Source organism: Pelodiscus sinensis, chromosome 24, assembly GCF_052426305.1.
Source record: "Pelodiscus sinensis isolate ZL-2025 chromosome 24, ASM5242630v1, whole genome shotgun sequence".
Classification (NCBI taxonomy): Eukaryota; Metazoa; Chordata; order Testudines; family Trionychidae; genus Pelodiscus; species Pelodiscus sinensis.
In genome coordinates this window covers 7,836,874-7,853,323 of record NC_143075.1, presented here as the reverse complement: position 1 = coordinate 7,853,323, position 16,450 = coordinate 7,836,874, and the positions used below count along the sequence as shown (strand labels likewise).

Here is a 16,450-nt window from a genome sequence, read left to right as displayed (position 1 = left end):
TTTGCTAACAAAATCTTCTATTCAGTGTAGGCTACTGGCTCCTTTGGTGATAATTTTACTTGCCTACTTTGCAGGGACGCAAGTGGCCATGCAGGGAAACCTTCCCCCATCCTGCCTCACTGCTCCGCAAGTCTGATTTGGAGGATGGTCCACTTGATCACCTGGGAATAGGAGCTAGACTATGAAGTGAGTTGTGAGCTGTAGCCATTAGTCCTATACTGTGGCCTGCATGAGCAGACCCCAGCACTAGCATGGAGCCTAGGGTTGTAAAACCCATTTAATCAGTTAACGGGTTAACTGCTTAAGTGGGGTGGGCAAGGGCTGCTCTGGCCTGGATGGAGCACCCCCTGCCTACAAAAAGCTGCTCTGACTGCGCTAGGGGCCCACTGTGGGTAAGAGGCTGGCTTAGCTGGACTGGAACAGCCTCCCACCCACATCAGGTGATGCTTCCCAGTTAAACATTGACATTCCTAATGGAGCTCTACAGACTTTAGGTCAGGTGCAGGGGTTCATTTGCACAGAGTGTTCTGCAGGATCAGGGCCTCCATATCACCAAATCTCCATCCAGCCCCTTTTGGCAAGTCTCAGCCACAATACCTAGGACTGAAACTGCTGTAGAGACCAAGTACACCTGAAAGAACCACCCTCCAAATCAGACTTGAGGAGCAGTAAAGCAGGATGGGGGAAGGTTGCCCTGCATGGCCATAGCACCCCTAGTCACTACTGCATTTATCCTTGCAACATCTCTATGAGGCAGGGCAGCGCTATTATCCCCATTACACAATGGGGAACAGACACAGAGAGAGTAAGGCACAGATCTTCAAAGCTAGGTAGGCATCTGACTCCCATCGATTTCAACATGGGCCTACATGATTTTCCCCAAGGGCATGTAACAACTCTGGCAGAACAGGGAATTGCCCAGGGCCTGAGCTACCTCTGCTTTGTGGCCAAGTGTTTGTTTATTTTAGACTTCCAGAATGTAGGGATGTGCCCATCCCTCTAAATGGATCCTTTCTTTGATTGACCAAAATGTAAAGATCCACAGGAGCCAAAGTGAGTTACCAGAACGTGGTAGAAGGTGGAAATGGCCTGTCTCTCCTTACAGTAAAATATAGTTTTACCTAGGACAGTTTCACAATGACCAGAATTATAATTAGCACAATGCAGTTCATTGTGTAACATCCAGGCACACCCCATTGCGTCCACGTACCTTAGCAGCACTCTGGGACAGGCAAAAGATATCAGAGAGGAGTAATCAGATTTTACACTCCTCCCAGTGCGTATCTTTGGGAATTTTGGGAATACAAAGCAACAACTGACAGAGTTGAAATTTTTTGTTTGAGACAGTAGATGGAAAATGGCCATGTTTCTCCACACACAAATGTGCTGAAAAGTTTTCACCTCTTGATATTTTCCAAATTGTCCAAGAAAAAAACAAATCCTGAAAAAAATCCCAAAATCAGCTCTACTCGGGATATATCAAATTTCAATGCTTTGAATTAAGGAGCTTCCCCTTACCCCACATCATCTTATTTTGAATCACTCTGTATGAATCACAATGATACTCCAAAAACCACTACGTATGAGTATTGCCAAGTGTGGCTTTTGGGGCCATTACCTTAGCAGTGTTGAAGAGGGGAGTATACTTAAGAGAAACAGTCATCAGGAATCTCTGTAGATAAAGGAGGCTATGCTGTAAATAGGTTGTGAAAGAGGCAGGATTAACTTGTGTAGCTTTTCAGAACCCTTACAGCTTTCTGCAAAAGTAACATTCCACATCAGTAACCATACTGGCCTGTTGTAGTAAACGAGCCCTGAATTCCACAGCAAGGTCCAGTACAAAGTATGCTAGCTGCCTGCCACAGCACTGGCAGGAGAAATAGGTGACCCATTGTACCGATGAAAATGTTGCCAACCAAGAAAACACTACATTTCCTAATCAGAGCACAACTAGGATATCTGGGTTGATAAAACTTAGCACCCCCACTGAGAGCTTCCTGCACATCATTTGCAGAAAGGGCCTGCTGCCAGGGTTGAGGATATAGACCTTAGATTTGCTGACAAAAGATCTTTCACTAAGGAGGATGGCAAGCTTGAAGGCAAGACGGGGCGGTGAACCATACTTGCTGAACCTAGCTATTTTAATAATACCTAGCTCTAATTTAGTGCTTTTCAGCAATACAGCTCAATATCATACCCATTTTACTGATGGGGAAACTGAGGTACAGAACCTCAATGGTATTTTAGGTGACTCACTCTCATCAAAAGCAAATTGGAGGATCTAAGTCAAAGTGACTTGCCCAATGTCACATAGCCAGACAGCAATACAAACCACGTTTCCTGATTCCTTGTCCAGCGCTCTAGCCACTAGAACATATTTCCCAGATAGGTTAACCTGCTAAACTAATCTATTGAGCAAAAGGCCAGTGACCAGACTGGCTGGGATATCATTCATCAACACAAGTGAGAAGAATTTAGCACTGGGAGGACCTGCTGAGGACTTTCAAATCAATTGGCGGGCAAGGAGGATATTTAAGAACTTTGTTCCATATCAAGGAAGTCACAGACAGACTGATAAGCCTCATGCCTTGTGCACTGCTTGCTAGTAAGGCGCGAAGATTTTTGTGGAAGAACTAGGCCACAAAGTATAACCGCTATAATAATCTCAAGCCACAGCTACCATTACTAAGCAACGTAGCTTCTCTCCAAGGCTGTGGAGATCAGCTTTCTGGTCCCATGGCTAAACAGTGGCCTGTGTTGATTTTCAGTTTTGCCTCGGGGGTGACCTTGGATGAGTCACTATAGTTGAATTTACTCATCTGGAATATAGGGATAAGACCACCAACCTCCTTGGTAAAGAGCTTTTGAGGTCTACTGGTGAAGTTTGATGAACGTATGAGGTGTAATTCACAGTACTATTTTTGCCCCTCTCCTTTCAGAATCAGACATACCTGACTTTAACCATTTAAAAAACTGTTTTAATTGGGAAAAGCATTAGGTAGGGCAAAACTAACCAAGTAAACAAACCAAACATTTACCAGTCCCATGGCATTTAGGGCTTCACAAAGATGTCACTTAACAGCATGAAGTTGTACTTGCAAAATGCCAGTGCAGGCACCCCCAAGATGGCAAACAGTAACTGCACCGGATCAATATTTTCTGCAGAAAAATACAGACAGAAGGAAACAGAGATGGAGCCCAGGTGGCCAAGCATGATGGGGGCTTATGTGTTTCTTTTGAGGTTCATAGCTAAACTTGACTTCCAATGACAGCAAGATCAGGTCCTTGCTCTTTGTTATGTCTTCAGCTAAGTCAGTGGTCACCATCCAGTCGATCGGGATCTATTGGTAGATCTCGGAGGCTCTGACAGGTGATCCTGACTGGTTTGGCCAAGAGGCTAACCAGTGCTAACACTTCAGCTGCCCTTCCCCCCCACTGCTGCTCATCTCCTGCCCTTTGCCTTGGAGCTGCCTCTCCCCTTGGGGAGCCTCCTGCTTTCTGGTCAGGGGAGCGGAGGGGAGGGAGAGAAAGGGTGCGGACATCAAGGTGGCCCCTCCCTCTCTGTATCCTCTCTCTACAAAGCAGAGAGGGAGCACAACTGGTCTTGGGATGGAGTTGGTGGTTGCTTTAAGGCAGGCGTGGCCAACCTGTGGCTGTTCTCCCCCAAAAGTGCAGCTCGTGAAGCTGCTTCTGCATCCCCCTGCCTACCCCCAGCTCACCTGTGCTCAAAATGGCACCCAAGATAGCAGCCATTGACTGGAGCCTGATATGGCCAAAAAGCCTATGCTTTCTTAAAGGGGCAGCCTCTTTTTTTTTTTTTTTTTTTGCTTGACAACTCTGGTGCAGCTCTTCGCATTTTTCCGCCGCTGTTTTGGCTCTCTTTGTTAAATGGGTTGGCCACCCCTGCTTTAGGGAATGGGACAGGGCAGGAGTAAACCTGCCTTAGCCTCAGTGCACCACCAACCCAGAGCCACCTGAGGTAAGCAGGGCCCAGTTGGAGCACACATCCTGAACTCCTACTCCAGTCATGAACCCCTTCTGCATCCCAAGCGCCTGTCCTAGCCCCGAGCACTTCTGCATCCAAATGCCACCCCAGAGCCTGCACCTAGAACCCCCTCCTGTATCCCAACTGCCTGCCCTAAGAGCAGCTCAGAGCCCCTCTCACATACAGATCCCTTAATCCAAGACCAAAGCCTGCACCCCAACCCTCTGCCCTAGCCTGATGAAAGTGAGTGAGAATGGATGAGAGGGAGGATGGAGTGAGCAGGGGCATGGCCTTGGAGAAGGGACAGGCAGAAGGGTATTTTATATGTGAGGTAGATCTGGGATTGCACTTAAATTAAAAAAGTGATCTTGTGCTTAAAAAGGTTGGAGACCACTGAGCTAAGCGGAGTCAGTGCTGTGGTCTGGCCCTATACAATTAATCTGCAGCAGAGGAATGTCAATTGAGCAAGGAGGCTACTTGGTCAGCAAATGTCAGTAGCATGTGACGTGAGAAAGGGCAGTTCCAGCCACATAGAGGTACCAGGTACAGGCCACAGTCTCTAGATCACCAATTTCCCTGATGAAACGTCTTTTGCAACCACCTTAACTCAGTTATTAAATTCTCTTTTAGAGCAGGAATCAAACAAGTAGTTTGTCTTTGTGATGCTCGTGGTACAAAATAGCCCTAAGCACTTCAGCCAGGAGGAATGTTTCCTCCACTCATGACTTCCTATTACCAACCAGCAGGACTTCTGTGCCATTTTGTAGATTTGCTGAGCCCAGCACAACTCCAGGGAGTGATGGGAGCTGTAAATCTAAAGTACAATTCCTCCTTGGCAGCCCTAATTCTGCCAGCCTGGGAAAGTACAGGATAAGGCAGAAATAGCTTTTGCAAAGCCAGATGTGTTACGAGCCAGATTCCAGCTATTTCAAAAAATCCTGATGTTTAGGGCTTGGTTGAAACTTGAATTACTCTTTCAATCTGGTCTCAGAAGGCTCCTTACCCCACTTCCAGGCCAAGGGAAGGCCACACCTTTTACAATTCAGGCAAAACAAAAAACCCACATACAGAAAACCGTTCAAAAAAAAAAAAAGAAAAAAAGAAAAACTGGCACCAAAGGTTACTGCAGAATTCCCTGGCTTGTGTTAAAGCTGCCACTTCTAATTCCAACTAAACCTCTTTGCTTCTTCTACCCAAGTCAGAAGAGTCACTAGTTGCAGTCAGTAGGGAGTTTTTCACAGGAGAACCTGGCTAGGAGGGAGAGAAAAAAGCCCCAGAGCCAGCAAACACCTGTGTCAGAACAGAGGACAGCATTGTAAATACAAGTTCACACATCACTCCCCATCCATCTCCCCACCCCATTCCTATACTCTTTCACCCGGGAGTGCAGATGAAAGAGCAAGTCTCCCAGGAGTGAAATACCAGCGGGACTGATCTTTTATAATTCCAAAAATTAGATCAAAACAAACCCTTCCTTGAGAGCAAGAATGGAAGTGAGAAAGGCACATGACCCGGCCAACCTGCTATGGAGTCATTTCTCAACATAAATGGGACATGATGCTATAAAGACTTCCCAGTGCTTTAAACTGGCCACTCTAGTCCAGCTTGAGCCCATCTATGAAAGCCCTTCCCTTCTAACAAAAGGCTCAGCTCACAAGTGGTGGCTAAAGGAGGGAGGAAATGTGAAAGATGACCTGCATTGCAAAGTGAATTGATAGCTGATGACGCCAATGCTCCCTGTGTGCTATGCATTTAAATAGCATTAAAAAGCTTCCCGAAGCAGTGCAATCATATCTCCACAGACAAGTGGTTCCTTGAGGTAGAAGCCAGGAATGTTTTCCCCTCTCTAGGTTCATTTCCTGGGACCAGTTTGCCCCCCGCAGGGGAGTTTTTTCTCCAATAAACAGAAACAATGAACTACTTTTGAGACAGGCATGGCTTCCCTTCCCCTCTAGCTTTGGCCCTGTGCTGTGTTCCGATAGCTCTATCATTACCAGTGGGGAAGGACTTTGGCTTTCCAAAAAGCAGCTCCAAAATGGGTACTGAAAATGCTCGCTGTTGGGTAAGTAGCAGCAGCTTCCCTGTTCAACAGGGATCTTTTCCCAGTACACTTGTTACAGTTGTGGCCTTTCCTAACTTCATCTTTGCTGTCTCCTGAGTTCTCTTTACCCTATTTCCTAAAAGGGTTAAATGTACTGCTTCCCCTCCCCAACCACAGTAAACAGTGGACACTTAACCCTGCTTTTTCCAGTGGCAGTTTGAGAGAAATTAAAGTTACTTTAACAGGCACTGTCCTATGACAACTCACACCCCGCTTTCGGGAGAGGGCTAAGGGCAGAGGAGGTTGGTCATACAACAGTACTGTAAGAAATTTAAGTGGGGGGGGGGGAGAGTGCAGTGGGGAGAGGCTTAGGGCAGAGGATTGCGGCGTGTGGGGGTGCAGCAGTCAAGATTAGGGTGTACGAGGGCTCAGGGCACAGGGTATAAGGAGGGGGTTCAGGAGTCAGGGCTGGGGTGTTTAAGAACAAGGCTCAGGGCAGAGGGCTAGGTGAGTTGGGGGTCAAGAGGGCTGCAGCCTCACTTACCCTAGTGGCTGAAAGTTCTCCCACCCCCCTCTTTTGCTGACTAGGGAGCAAGGCAAAGGTCAGCCTGTGAGCTGAACCCTCACTCCCTAGTCAACAAAAAGAAGAAAAAACAAACTCAGGGATCCAGGTAAGTGCAGCTGCAGACCTGCCCCCCCACCCATGAATTGGCAGTGAGGGAGCAGGGAGCTCCAGGCTAGAGCTGTGTCTGTCTCACACACACACACACTCACCCCCCCGCCCCCCACAGCCCCTCTAACCTGCTAGGCTGCCTGCTTCTAGCACAGCATCCTGCAGGAAGTCCAAAGTGCCAGGATGGGAGAACCCCACTCCCTCCCCCTAAGTGCACCAGCCAGCCAGTTTCTTGCCAGAGCACTGCACCGGCTTACTTTTTCCCCAGAAGTGAAAGTAGCCCAACAATTGGAACTTTAAGACCCACTATCCCAAGGAAATAAGTGTGCAATAGGGATATTAAATTTCAATTTATCAACTAATCGAGTACCAATTAGTCAATAAGGGGGGGCACTCGCTATCCCACTGCGCCTCAACCTTTGAAGTGTACAACAGCCTCCTGTGCCTCTTCCTGTGAAATGTACAGCAGAGAACCCGTGCAAGGGGGGGGGGGGGGGGAATAAAGGAGTCCCTGTTGACATGGTCCTGACTGCTGCACCTCTCCCTTTGAAATGTACAAGAGCCACTTGCAGTTCTCATACATTTCAAAGGGCAAGACGCAGCTAGGAGTGGACTGCTTCAGTCCCCACTTGTGCTGTTTCCCTGCTGTGCCTCCCCTCCCCTCCCTCCCCCCTCAGGGAGACCATGCTGGGGGGGAACTGGCTTTTAAACCAGCTCACCCCAGGTCCGGATCCTGCTTCCCCCCCCCCCACCACTGCTGCCTCTCTGACAGGCAGGCTGAGGGGGGGAAGGAAGAAAGCAACTAGTCAAGTTACTACTTGACTACCCGATAAGCATATGCTTATCAGGCAGTTGACTAGTCATTTATATCCCTAGTGTGGAATTGAGCTACATATGAAAGATTCTGACAGTGCTCATTTTTATTGCTCCATGCTTCATACTTGCTCCTTGAAGACATTCCTATTGGATACTTTTCTCTGAAACCCTTAGCACTGTTTACTCAGATCTCACAGTGGCAAATGGTTTGTTTTAAAAAGTTAACATTTTATTTTTAGTTTAAAAAAAATCAGTAATATATAATAAAAAAATCCATAAGGCGGCCAGGCACTGTAACGTTATCTTTTTCTGAAATCTGTACTACTGGCTTTTTGTGCTGACAGGGCATTCAGTGTTTACCAGATCATTTAATTTTTCAAACCCATTGGGTTCAGTCAGCAAAAAGCATGACTCTACTTCGAATACAAGGTTTGGTAGTATTAAAATGTTTAAAGTTTCTCTTTGAGATTAATTTGCAATGTAACTGACAAAACCAAGAGCAAAACCAACAAGCCTCATCTGTCCCTCTTCCCCCCCATCTTGAAAATGATTTTTTTTAAATGATTCAGGTCTCCCATAATTAGCACAAATGTCTTTTGCGTCGTTTCTCCCCACGACTGTGGAAACTAACTGTGTGCATTTCAATTCATGAACTATAGTCAAATTCTTGGATGCCATTTTCCTGCAGTTTAAAAAACATCCGCCGTTACGTAGCAACGAGTTCCGTGTTTCAGCAATTTGCTGGACAGTTAACCTTCTCAAAAGAAGAGACAAGCTCTAGAAGCTCTTGAATTTGCACTTGCTCAAGACTTCATTTCTGCCTCACATTTGAGAAATGCCATCTTGTTTAGGAACGATGCAGTGACTGTGTCCTTCTGGCATCGAACGAAGGCATCGCTATCACAGTACCATGCCCCTGCCTTTTTCATTGCCATATCAGTACAAGGGATTATTTTCCATTGGCAGCACACAAACTAGCAGCCATGTATCACCCGTTCAGGGTATTTTTAAACTCTGTCCTCCTATTTCATTTAATACCCTTGAAGAGTCAACAGACGATTACTGCAATTGCAGGGAACTTTCCTCCCACATGACAGCAGGACAGATCATTGCTGGGGACCTCAGTTTAAACACCATCCCATGGTTACTTGCATACAAGACCAAACTTTTAACCATCTTTCGTATTTCTCACGCTCCTTGCATTGCTGTATCTCTCTCACCCTTAACTGAGGAGTTAGAGAGGAGGTTGACGTTGTGCTGCAACTTGCGATTGTTCTGAACTTGGTTGTGTCTCTAGTTCACCGGCCATAGGACCAGATGAACCTTGGTGCTGAATTGTCTCTTCTGGTGCCACCGGCTCAGCGATGTCATTGAGCTTCTGGCTCACCAAGGCTGTCTCGATGTAGGGCTTTGCCATTTTGATGGCCTCATCATAGGATGGTGGCAACTCCAGAGCATAGAGGCTGTATGCGGGGGGAGACATGGTGCTCCTATCCATATCCCCAAATGGAATTGGAAGCGGTGTGCTCTGGGGGTACTGCAAAGAGCTGTATGCTGCAAAAAAAGGTACAACAGGGCTTAAACATGTGAATAAAATACCCATTATGTCACATACCTCATTGTAATAACAAGTTGGGTCTAAACAAAAGCATTTTCACCTGAATGCTTTCTGGGTTCTTTGTGCTCTGATGCGACAGTGATCGATGCCCTAACCCACTAGAAGAACAAAGGGGTATGTGCAGCAACCCAGACACCAGGAGACTTATTAGCTGGGTTTCTACCATTCAGATTTTGTGCTGTAGCTCCAGTAGTCCAGGACAGAGATATGAGATAGAACAAGACTACAGGGCAAGAATGGATACGTGCCCATGGGGAATTTATCTGAACCTTTATAGCATGAAACCCCCAGTTGCCTTCTGCCACTTGCTCACTGTGTAGCCAAGGGCAAGTCACTGAGTCTCTCTCAATTTCTCCCTCTACAACACATGGGATGATAGCCCGAGGTGTTGAGAGGGTTAGCATCTGCTTTGAAGATGTGAAGTTCCAGGAATATTGCACACCCAAACGCTAGCATCTCCCAGGTTAAAGCCTGAAGCACCCCTGAAAAATAGTCCCCCACCCGGAACACTCACAGGTCACAGTGCTGTGGGCAGTGCTATCACCATCAATGGCGATGACCGTCAAATCATAAGGGCGCCTAGGGAAGGTTTGAACTGGGGGTCTCTTCTTCCGGCAGCAGAACTTCACACAGCTCGCTGTGATGCCACATAGCAGAAGCATGAACACAGTCAGTAGAATCAACCTAGGAGATGCAAGTAGAGATAAGTCCATTGCTTCATTATGGATGATTTTACTCTTCCGTGAATGGATGAGATTTAACACCTAACCAAGGCCTGGCTTACCTACATAGGAGTCTTGTTTTTATTGACGTTGGTTCCATTTGTGTGTTAACACCAGCATGAGAAAAGCCAGTCACAAAACCATCAGCTTAATGTCTCAAAGCTTAAAGCTCTGGACACTACTGATCACCTGAAAACACTTCTTGACTCAGCAATGGTGTTAAGTTAAAAAATTCACAGGCCAGACTTTCTGCTAGTGTAAGAGCCTAGCTACAATGACTCACTGAATTTAGGGAGTCGACTTATGTAAAAGTCCTTTCAGGACCCAGGGCCTGCATTTATATGGAGCAATGTAGTAGGTTTACAGTGCACTGTGTATCATTGTGGTGTCATCTCTTTACCTGGTGTACAACCTCATAATATACACTGCCAAAGTCAGTGTTCTACAGAATAAATGAGGGCAGTGTAAGAGTTCGTATGTTAAAGGTGCTCCCTCTTCCCAGTATTCCCATCTGGACTTCTACACAATACCAGATCTAGACCTCTGAACCACTAACGTCCTCCAAATAGTGCATAAACGAGGTTTAACAGAGCCACTGGAGTTTCAGGCTATTTACAGTTACTTTAAAAAAAATTCAGAACACAGCAATGACAGAAGAGAAAATAACTGATATGCAGTGCTGGCTTTTATGTTTTATAGTATTAAATCTTGCTATATCTTCGTAATGAAACATTCCACCGGACTGAGTAGCATATGACCTCATTATCAGCCAATCAGATCTTCCTAGCATGTGAGGCCAAACCTGAGGCTAAAGCATCATGTTTCCATGATCTGGGAAGGACCTCTGGTTGAGGGAAGATGATTACACTCTGAACAGCAAACTATGATACATGAGTTTTACTGCTTGTAAATGCAGTCAGCTAGATGATTCAGCCAGTGTTAAAAGATCAACTAATTTTTCAAACAGTTCTACATGTTCAAACAATTCTACATGTAAGACCAGGGGGCAGAGGTTGGCTGAAGGAGGGGCTTGAAACCACGAAGCCTAAGTTAGATCAAATGCTAACCTGTGGTTAACACTAGCCAACTTGCACTGTATTCCCTCATTAAGTTTTACAGCGTACATTTTCACATGTACACTCTGTAGCTGCAAGAAAAAATTCATGTGGCATGCAATATAATGAAGCAACTGATCTGTCTAGTACAATAGTGTTTGCCTATTTGTTTTCTCCCCTTATTAAGTCATAAAGCCAGCCAATAAAAAAGGTTACCCATCAGTCAATGCCAGGGAGCTCAGCAAGCCAAGAAAGAATGAATATCATAAAAGGGAGAGAGGGATAATCTGATGCAATGCCAAGAACTGACAAGTACATAACACTGCATGGCTGATCCCTCTCCAAGTGAAGATTCAGCAAGTTGTCTGTTTAAAAGCGGGTGTCCCTTGGCTTTGGATTCAAGTTGCTGTAACATGTCAGAGTTGTGCTGATGGAATACGCATCTAAGAACCTGCCCCATGTTGCATGGAACGGATTATTCAGGATCAGAGAAGTGTCTCTATTTACCCATGCCCACTTTAATTTGTTTCTTCCCGGTTAAGCAAAACATTTGAACTTACCAGACATACCACAAGCTAGTCCAGTTAGAATTAGTCCGAGCACACCTGCAACAAAGTTGGGCAACTAATCTCAGTCTCTACTTTCAAATATTGTTTCACAACAAAGCAAGTAAATTTCACAGTAATTGCAGAGTAAAAGAGGCAATTAACAGTATAACAAAATTAAGCTAAATAAACTCTGGTTTTAGTTTCATAAGGTCACTGCAAACAATTTTAACAATACCTCTATTAAAAAGATAACAAAAGCTGCAATGAAGATTGTAAAACAAAACTGTTTATAACTAGTGATATTTCCTAGTTTTGGAGTAGACAGTTATATACCCTAAGGAAATTAGGATTGAAAGTAACTTGACTCTTTTTAATCCCAGTCAAAAGCAGCTCTTTCATCCTCAATTATTCTTATGGTACTTTTGCCATGGCTGTAATACAAACAAAAATGCTGTAATGGGGGCTGTGCTTAATGCCAAAAAGATGACATCACTTCTGCAACAGAGACGCAGAAAAATAGTGTTACATTTAAGCAAGTTGTATGCATTTAGCAAGTGGAAAACCAATTCAGGGCAGTATTCCCTCTTTTGTGGCAATTTTAGCACAAGTGGTATAATCAGAAGATGAGGATTGCGGAGAGTTACTTAAAAGTTACTGTTTTTTCTACTGAAGACGTTAGCACCTGCACCTATTTTTACTAGAAAAAGAGCTCAAATAACATGAGGAAAAGAGGCAAAAACGGCATTCCAAAGAACAGAGTCAAGTTTGACTGAAAGGATCTTTCACCTCAACCTCCCGAGTAGGTAGGATTGAAAGGAAAAGAAAAAAAATGAGCTGAACTGGCTTCAGCCAAGCCAGGGCTTGTTTTCCTAGGCAGAGACTTTCCAGAGAGAAAGGATAAGCCGCAAAAAGTCCAAACCGCCACCTAGTTATAACACAGCGAAGACACCCCCCCCGTGCCAGCTGGAGAACCCTGCCCTAGCCAGAGCGCTTATACTTACTGGTCGGGGCTGTTGCATGTACCCTGGGAAGAGCAGAGCGCTGCCTGGGGAAGGAAGAAATCAACATCAGCTACTAGCCCCGTGCGTGAAGAGCAGCAGAGCCCGGATCCTCGTGGCCTGGCTCACTGCACAGAGGTTTGGCGTTGGATGGACTTGCGCGCCCGGCCTTCCCAGCGCGTTTGCAAGAAGAGGGAAAATCCATCGCCCTGGAAATACCCGGGCAGCCAAACGCCACCCCCCCGCCGGGCTCAGAGCGATCCCGCCACGAGCTGGGGCTGCAGCAATTGCTTTACATGTAAACGCCACTTGTTGAGTCAATGAGAGGGCCGCTGGGGAGAGCAAGGCGCCCCTGCCGTGGAGGGGGAAAGCCGAGAAGGGGCACCCCGTGCGCTGTGCCCAGATAAGCCCGCTGCACGGCGGGGCACCCGCTTTTAAACCCCGGGAAAGTCTTTTGCTTGCTGGCCAGGCCCTTTCTTGCCAGGCGAGCCCGCAGAAAGTAGCGGGCGCGAACACGTGCCCCTGCCGGCGAACAAAGAGCACCCGGACCCACCTGCAGCAGCAGCAGCAAGCCCCAGCTCGCCCAGAGCCGCTGCCCCTTGCCAGCCATTCCCCAACGCCGCCGCAGGAGCCGGTCCCGAAACGCCTGGACGTCTGGGTCTCCAAGAGCCCCGTAGAAACCAGGTTTTGCAAAGCCGGAGCCCTCCTGGGATGGCCCCTCGTTGTAGCACAGGCAGCTCCAGGCAGGCTCCTCGCTTCTGGGCCAATATTTATCACCCTCCCTCCTCCGCCTGCGGCTCAGATTGCTCCGAAGCCCCGCCCAGCAAAGAGCAGCAGGCGGGGCGGGCTGGCGCTGGGACCGACGCGCACAGCGGCTGCTCTGCGCGCACACCCCGCCGGAGGAGCGATTTCGCACTGCGGCGCCCCCACCTGCCCCCAGCCCCATTCCCAAGGAGCCAGCTGCCTCCAGCGCGCTTGTCAGAGCCCTGTACGAGCGGACTCCGGGGACGTTGCTGGAGCGGTCACTTGGGAGTCTGCTAAGCTTTGGCCCTTGCTAAGCCTCCCGCATCCCTCTAAAACACTGTTTCCTCTCCAGCTTTACCTGCCCCCCTCGCATGAGCCAAACCTGAGCTGCTTTCCTCACGGCCTCACCTGCCTTAGAAAGCGGGACAAGCTCTGGTGGAGAATGGAGAAGCAGGGCCAGCTGCAGCCAGATCCCATGAGTGCTTGCCCCTAAGACTGGGCTGCTGACCACAGGAGTAGTATACAGGCAGTCCCCGGGTTATGTACAAGATAGGGACTGAAAAGCCTGGTCTGTTGGGGGGGGGCCCACTAGCTGCACCCCCCCGGCCCAGCAGACCAGGGAGACGGTCTGCTGACCTAGGAGACACGGAGCAAAGCCGCAGAGCACGCGGGCAGCGGGAGAGTCCAGGCGCGCTGCGCTGTCCCACTGCTGGCGTGCTCCGAGGCTTTGCTCCCCATCTCTCTGGTCTGCTGGTAAGACCAGGGAGATGGGGAGCAAAGCCTTGGAGCACGCCCACAGCGGGACAGCCCGGGCGCGCTTGAGCTGTCCCCTGCGGGCGTGCTCCACGGCTTTGCTCCCCATCTCCCTGGTCTGCAGGGAGACGGGGAGAAAAGCCTTGGAGCACGCCTGCAGCGGGACAGCCCAGGCGCACCTGGGCTGTCCCGCCGCCGGCTTCCCCCGAGGCTTTGCAAAGCTGCGGGGGAAGCCGGCGGCGGGACAGCCTAGGCACGCCTCGGCTGCCCGAGCCCCTCCGCGGCTTTGCTCCGCGTCTTCCTAGTCTGCAGACCAGGGAGATGCGGAGCAGCTTTTCTCGCCCCGGAGTACACGGGCGGCGGGGCAAGCAGTCCATGTCCTCCGGGGTGAGAAAAGCCGTGTTCGTAACTGCGGATCCGACATAAGTCGGATCCGTGTAAGTCGGGGACTGCCTGTACTTCCCACCCCCCTTGATTCTGGTGACTTGTTTTACTAGAGCCCGGTAAGAATGGACCTGCAGGCTCCTGACTTTTAATTCTCTTTGCACATGTCCCAGTTTTACTGAGCAGTTAAAGCCCCACTTGGGTTTTGCTGATTCCCTGCCCAGTGCCCCTGCATTTTACGAAGCATCGTCTGCCTTACTGCACTCACACCTTAGAGAAGAACCGTCTGTCTTTCTCCTCTAGGCCAGCCATTCCCAATCATTGGTCCGTGGACTGGTGCCGGGCTGTGGCACATTGCCAGGCCACGCTCATGCTGGCTGCTGCAGGACTGGGACAGACCTTGGGGCTATGTCTATACTCACAGCTTCTTGCATGAGAGATATGCAAATAAGGCTAAGCCCTGCCCCCCAGAGCCACTGTGAACAGTTGGCTTCAGCTGCCACAGGCACCTGCCACGGTGCAGCTCCCAGAGCTTAAGCTGGCTGCTGTAAGGTGGCTCAGGGGCCTAAGGTGGCCCCCAGAGTCTGAGCAAACAGCTGCTGGAGCTGGAGCTGAAGCCAGCTGCCAGCCACATAGCTGGGGTATGTTTACATTCACGGCTTCTTGCGTGATAAATATGCAAATGAGGCTAAGCGTGGAATATCGCCGAGCCTTACTTGCATACCTCATGAGCCACCATTTTTGCAGAAGAGGCTCTTGCGGCAGAAGGAGCCATCTAGACTGCCCTTCTTGCGCAAGAAAACCCTCTTGCGCAATGCCATTATTCCTGAAAATAACTGGCATAACAGCATTGCGCAAGAGGGAAGAGTAGACAGCTCCTTCTGGCGCAAGAGCCTCTTCTTCAAAAATGGCAGCTCATTAGGTATGCAAATGAGGCTTATATTCCACACAGCCTCATTTACATATTTCTCATGCAAGAAGCCATGAGTGTAGACATACCCCAGGTATGTGGCTGGCAGCTGCTGGAGCTGAAGCCAGCTGTTTGCTGAGGCTCTGGAGGTCACTCTAGGCCCCTGAGCCACCTCACAGCAGCCAGCTTAAGCTCCAGCAGCTGCAACATGGAGGGTGGCTGTGGCAGCTGAAGCCAACTGTTCCCGGTGGCTCTGGGTTCAGGGCCTGGGTACATATTTAGCAGACTGGTAATATTTTATTTGTCTATTTGCATATTCATTTTTTGCATATGGGGACCAAATGGCTAAGTCTGGGGAACCAAATGGCTAAGTAGCAGTTCAGCAGAAAAGGACCTGGGATTACAGTGGATGAGAAGCTTGATATGAGTCAACTGTGTGCCCTTGTAGCCAAGAAGGCTAATGGCATATTAGGGTGCATTAGGAGGAGCATTGTCAGCAGATCCAGAGAAGTGATTAGTCCCCTTTATTTGGCTTTGGTGAGGCCACATTTGGAGTATTGTGTCCAGTTCTGGGCCCCCCCTCCCTATAGAAAGGATGTGGACGCATTGGAGAGGGTCCAGCGGAGGGCGACCAAAATGATTAGGGGGCTGGAGAGCATGACCTATCAGGAGAGACTGAGGGATTTGGGTTTGTTTAGTCTTCAGAAGAAAAGAGGGAGGTGGGATTTGATAGCAGCCTTCTACTTCCTGAAAGGAGGTTCCAAAGAGGCTGGAGAAAGGCTGTTCACAGTAGTAACAGATAGCACAACAAGGAGCAATAGTCTCAAGTTACAGTGGGAGAGGTCTAGATTGGATATTAAGAAAAACTATTTCACTAGGAGGGTGGTGAAGCACTGGAATGAGTTATCTAGGGAGGAGGTGGAATCTCCATCCCTAGAGGTTTTTAAGTCTTGACTTGACAAAGCCCTGTCTGGGTTGATTTAGTTGGGGTTGGTCCTGCCTTAGGCAGGGGGCAGGACTTGGTGACCTCCTGAGGTCTCTTCCAGCTCTATGATTCTATGAAATAAAATGTTGCCAGTCCACCAAAAGTTTGTGAATGGGTTTGCTGGTCCATGTATAAAAAAGGTTGGGAACCACTGCTCTAGGCATTTCACAGATGAATCAGTAGTGTCAGGAGATGGGGCCTGGGAAGTGTGCAATGAC

General features: G+C 48.3%; 1 protein-coding gene across 1 annotated transcript; it reads right to left on the bottom strand.

The window, feature by feature from the left end:
- Positions 1 to 7,722: 7,722 nt before the first annotated feature.
- Positions 7,723 to 13,233, bottom strand: TMEM52 (transmembrane protein 52). Its single transcript, XM_006119220.5, has 5 exons — positions 13,010 to 13,233; positions 12,460 to 12,503; positions 11,471 to 11,515; positions 9,648 to 9,817; positions 7,723 to 9,069 (listed from the first exon to the last, which is right to left on the bottom strand). Exons 1-5 carry the CDS (start codon positions 13,064 to 13,066, stop codon positions 8,750 to 8,752), a joined length of 636 nt encoding a protein of 211 aa, XP_006119282.3. The 5' UTR covers positions 13,067 to 13,233; the 3' UTR covers positions 7,723 to 8,749.
- Between the last annotated feature and the right edge of the window lie 3,217 nt (positions 13,234 to 16,450).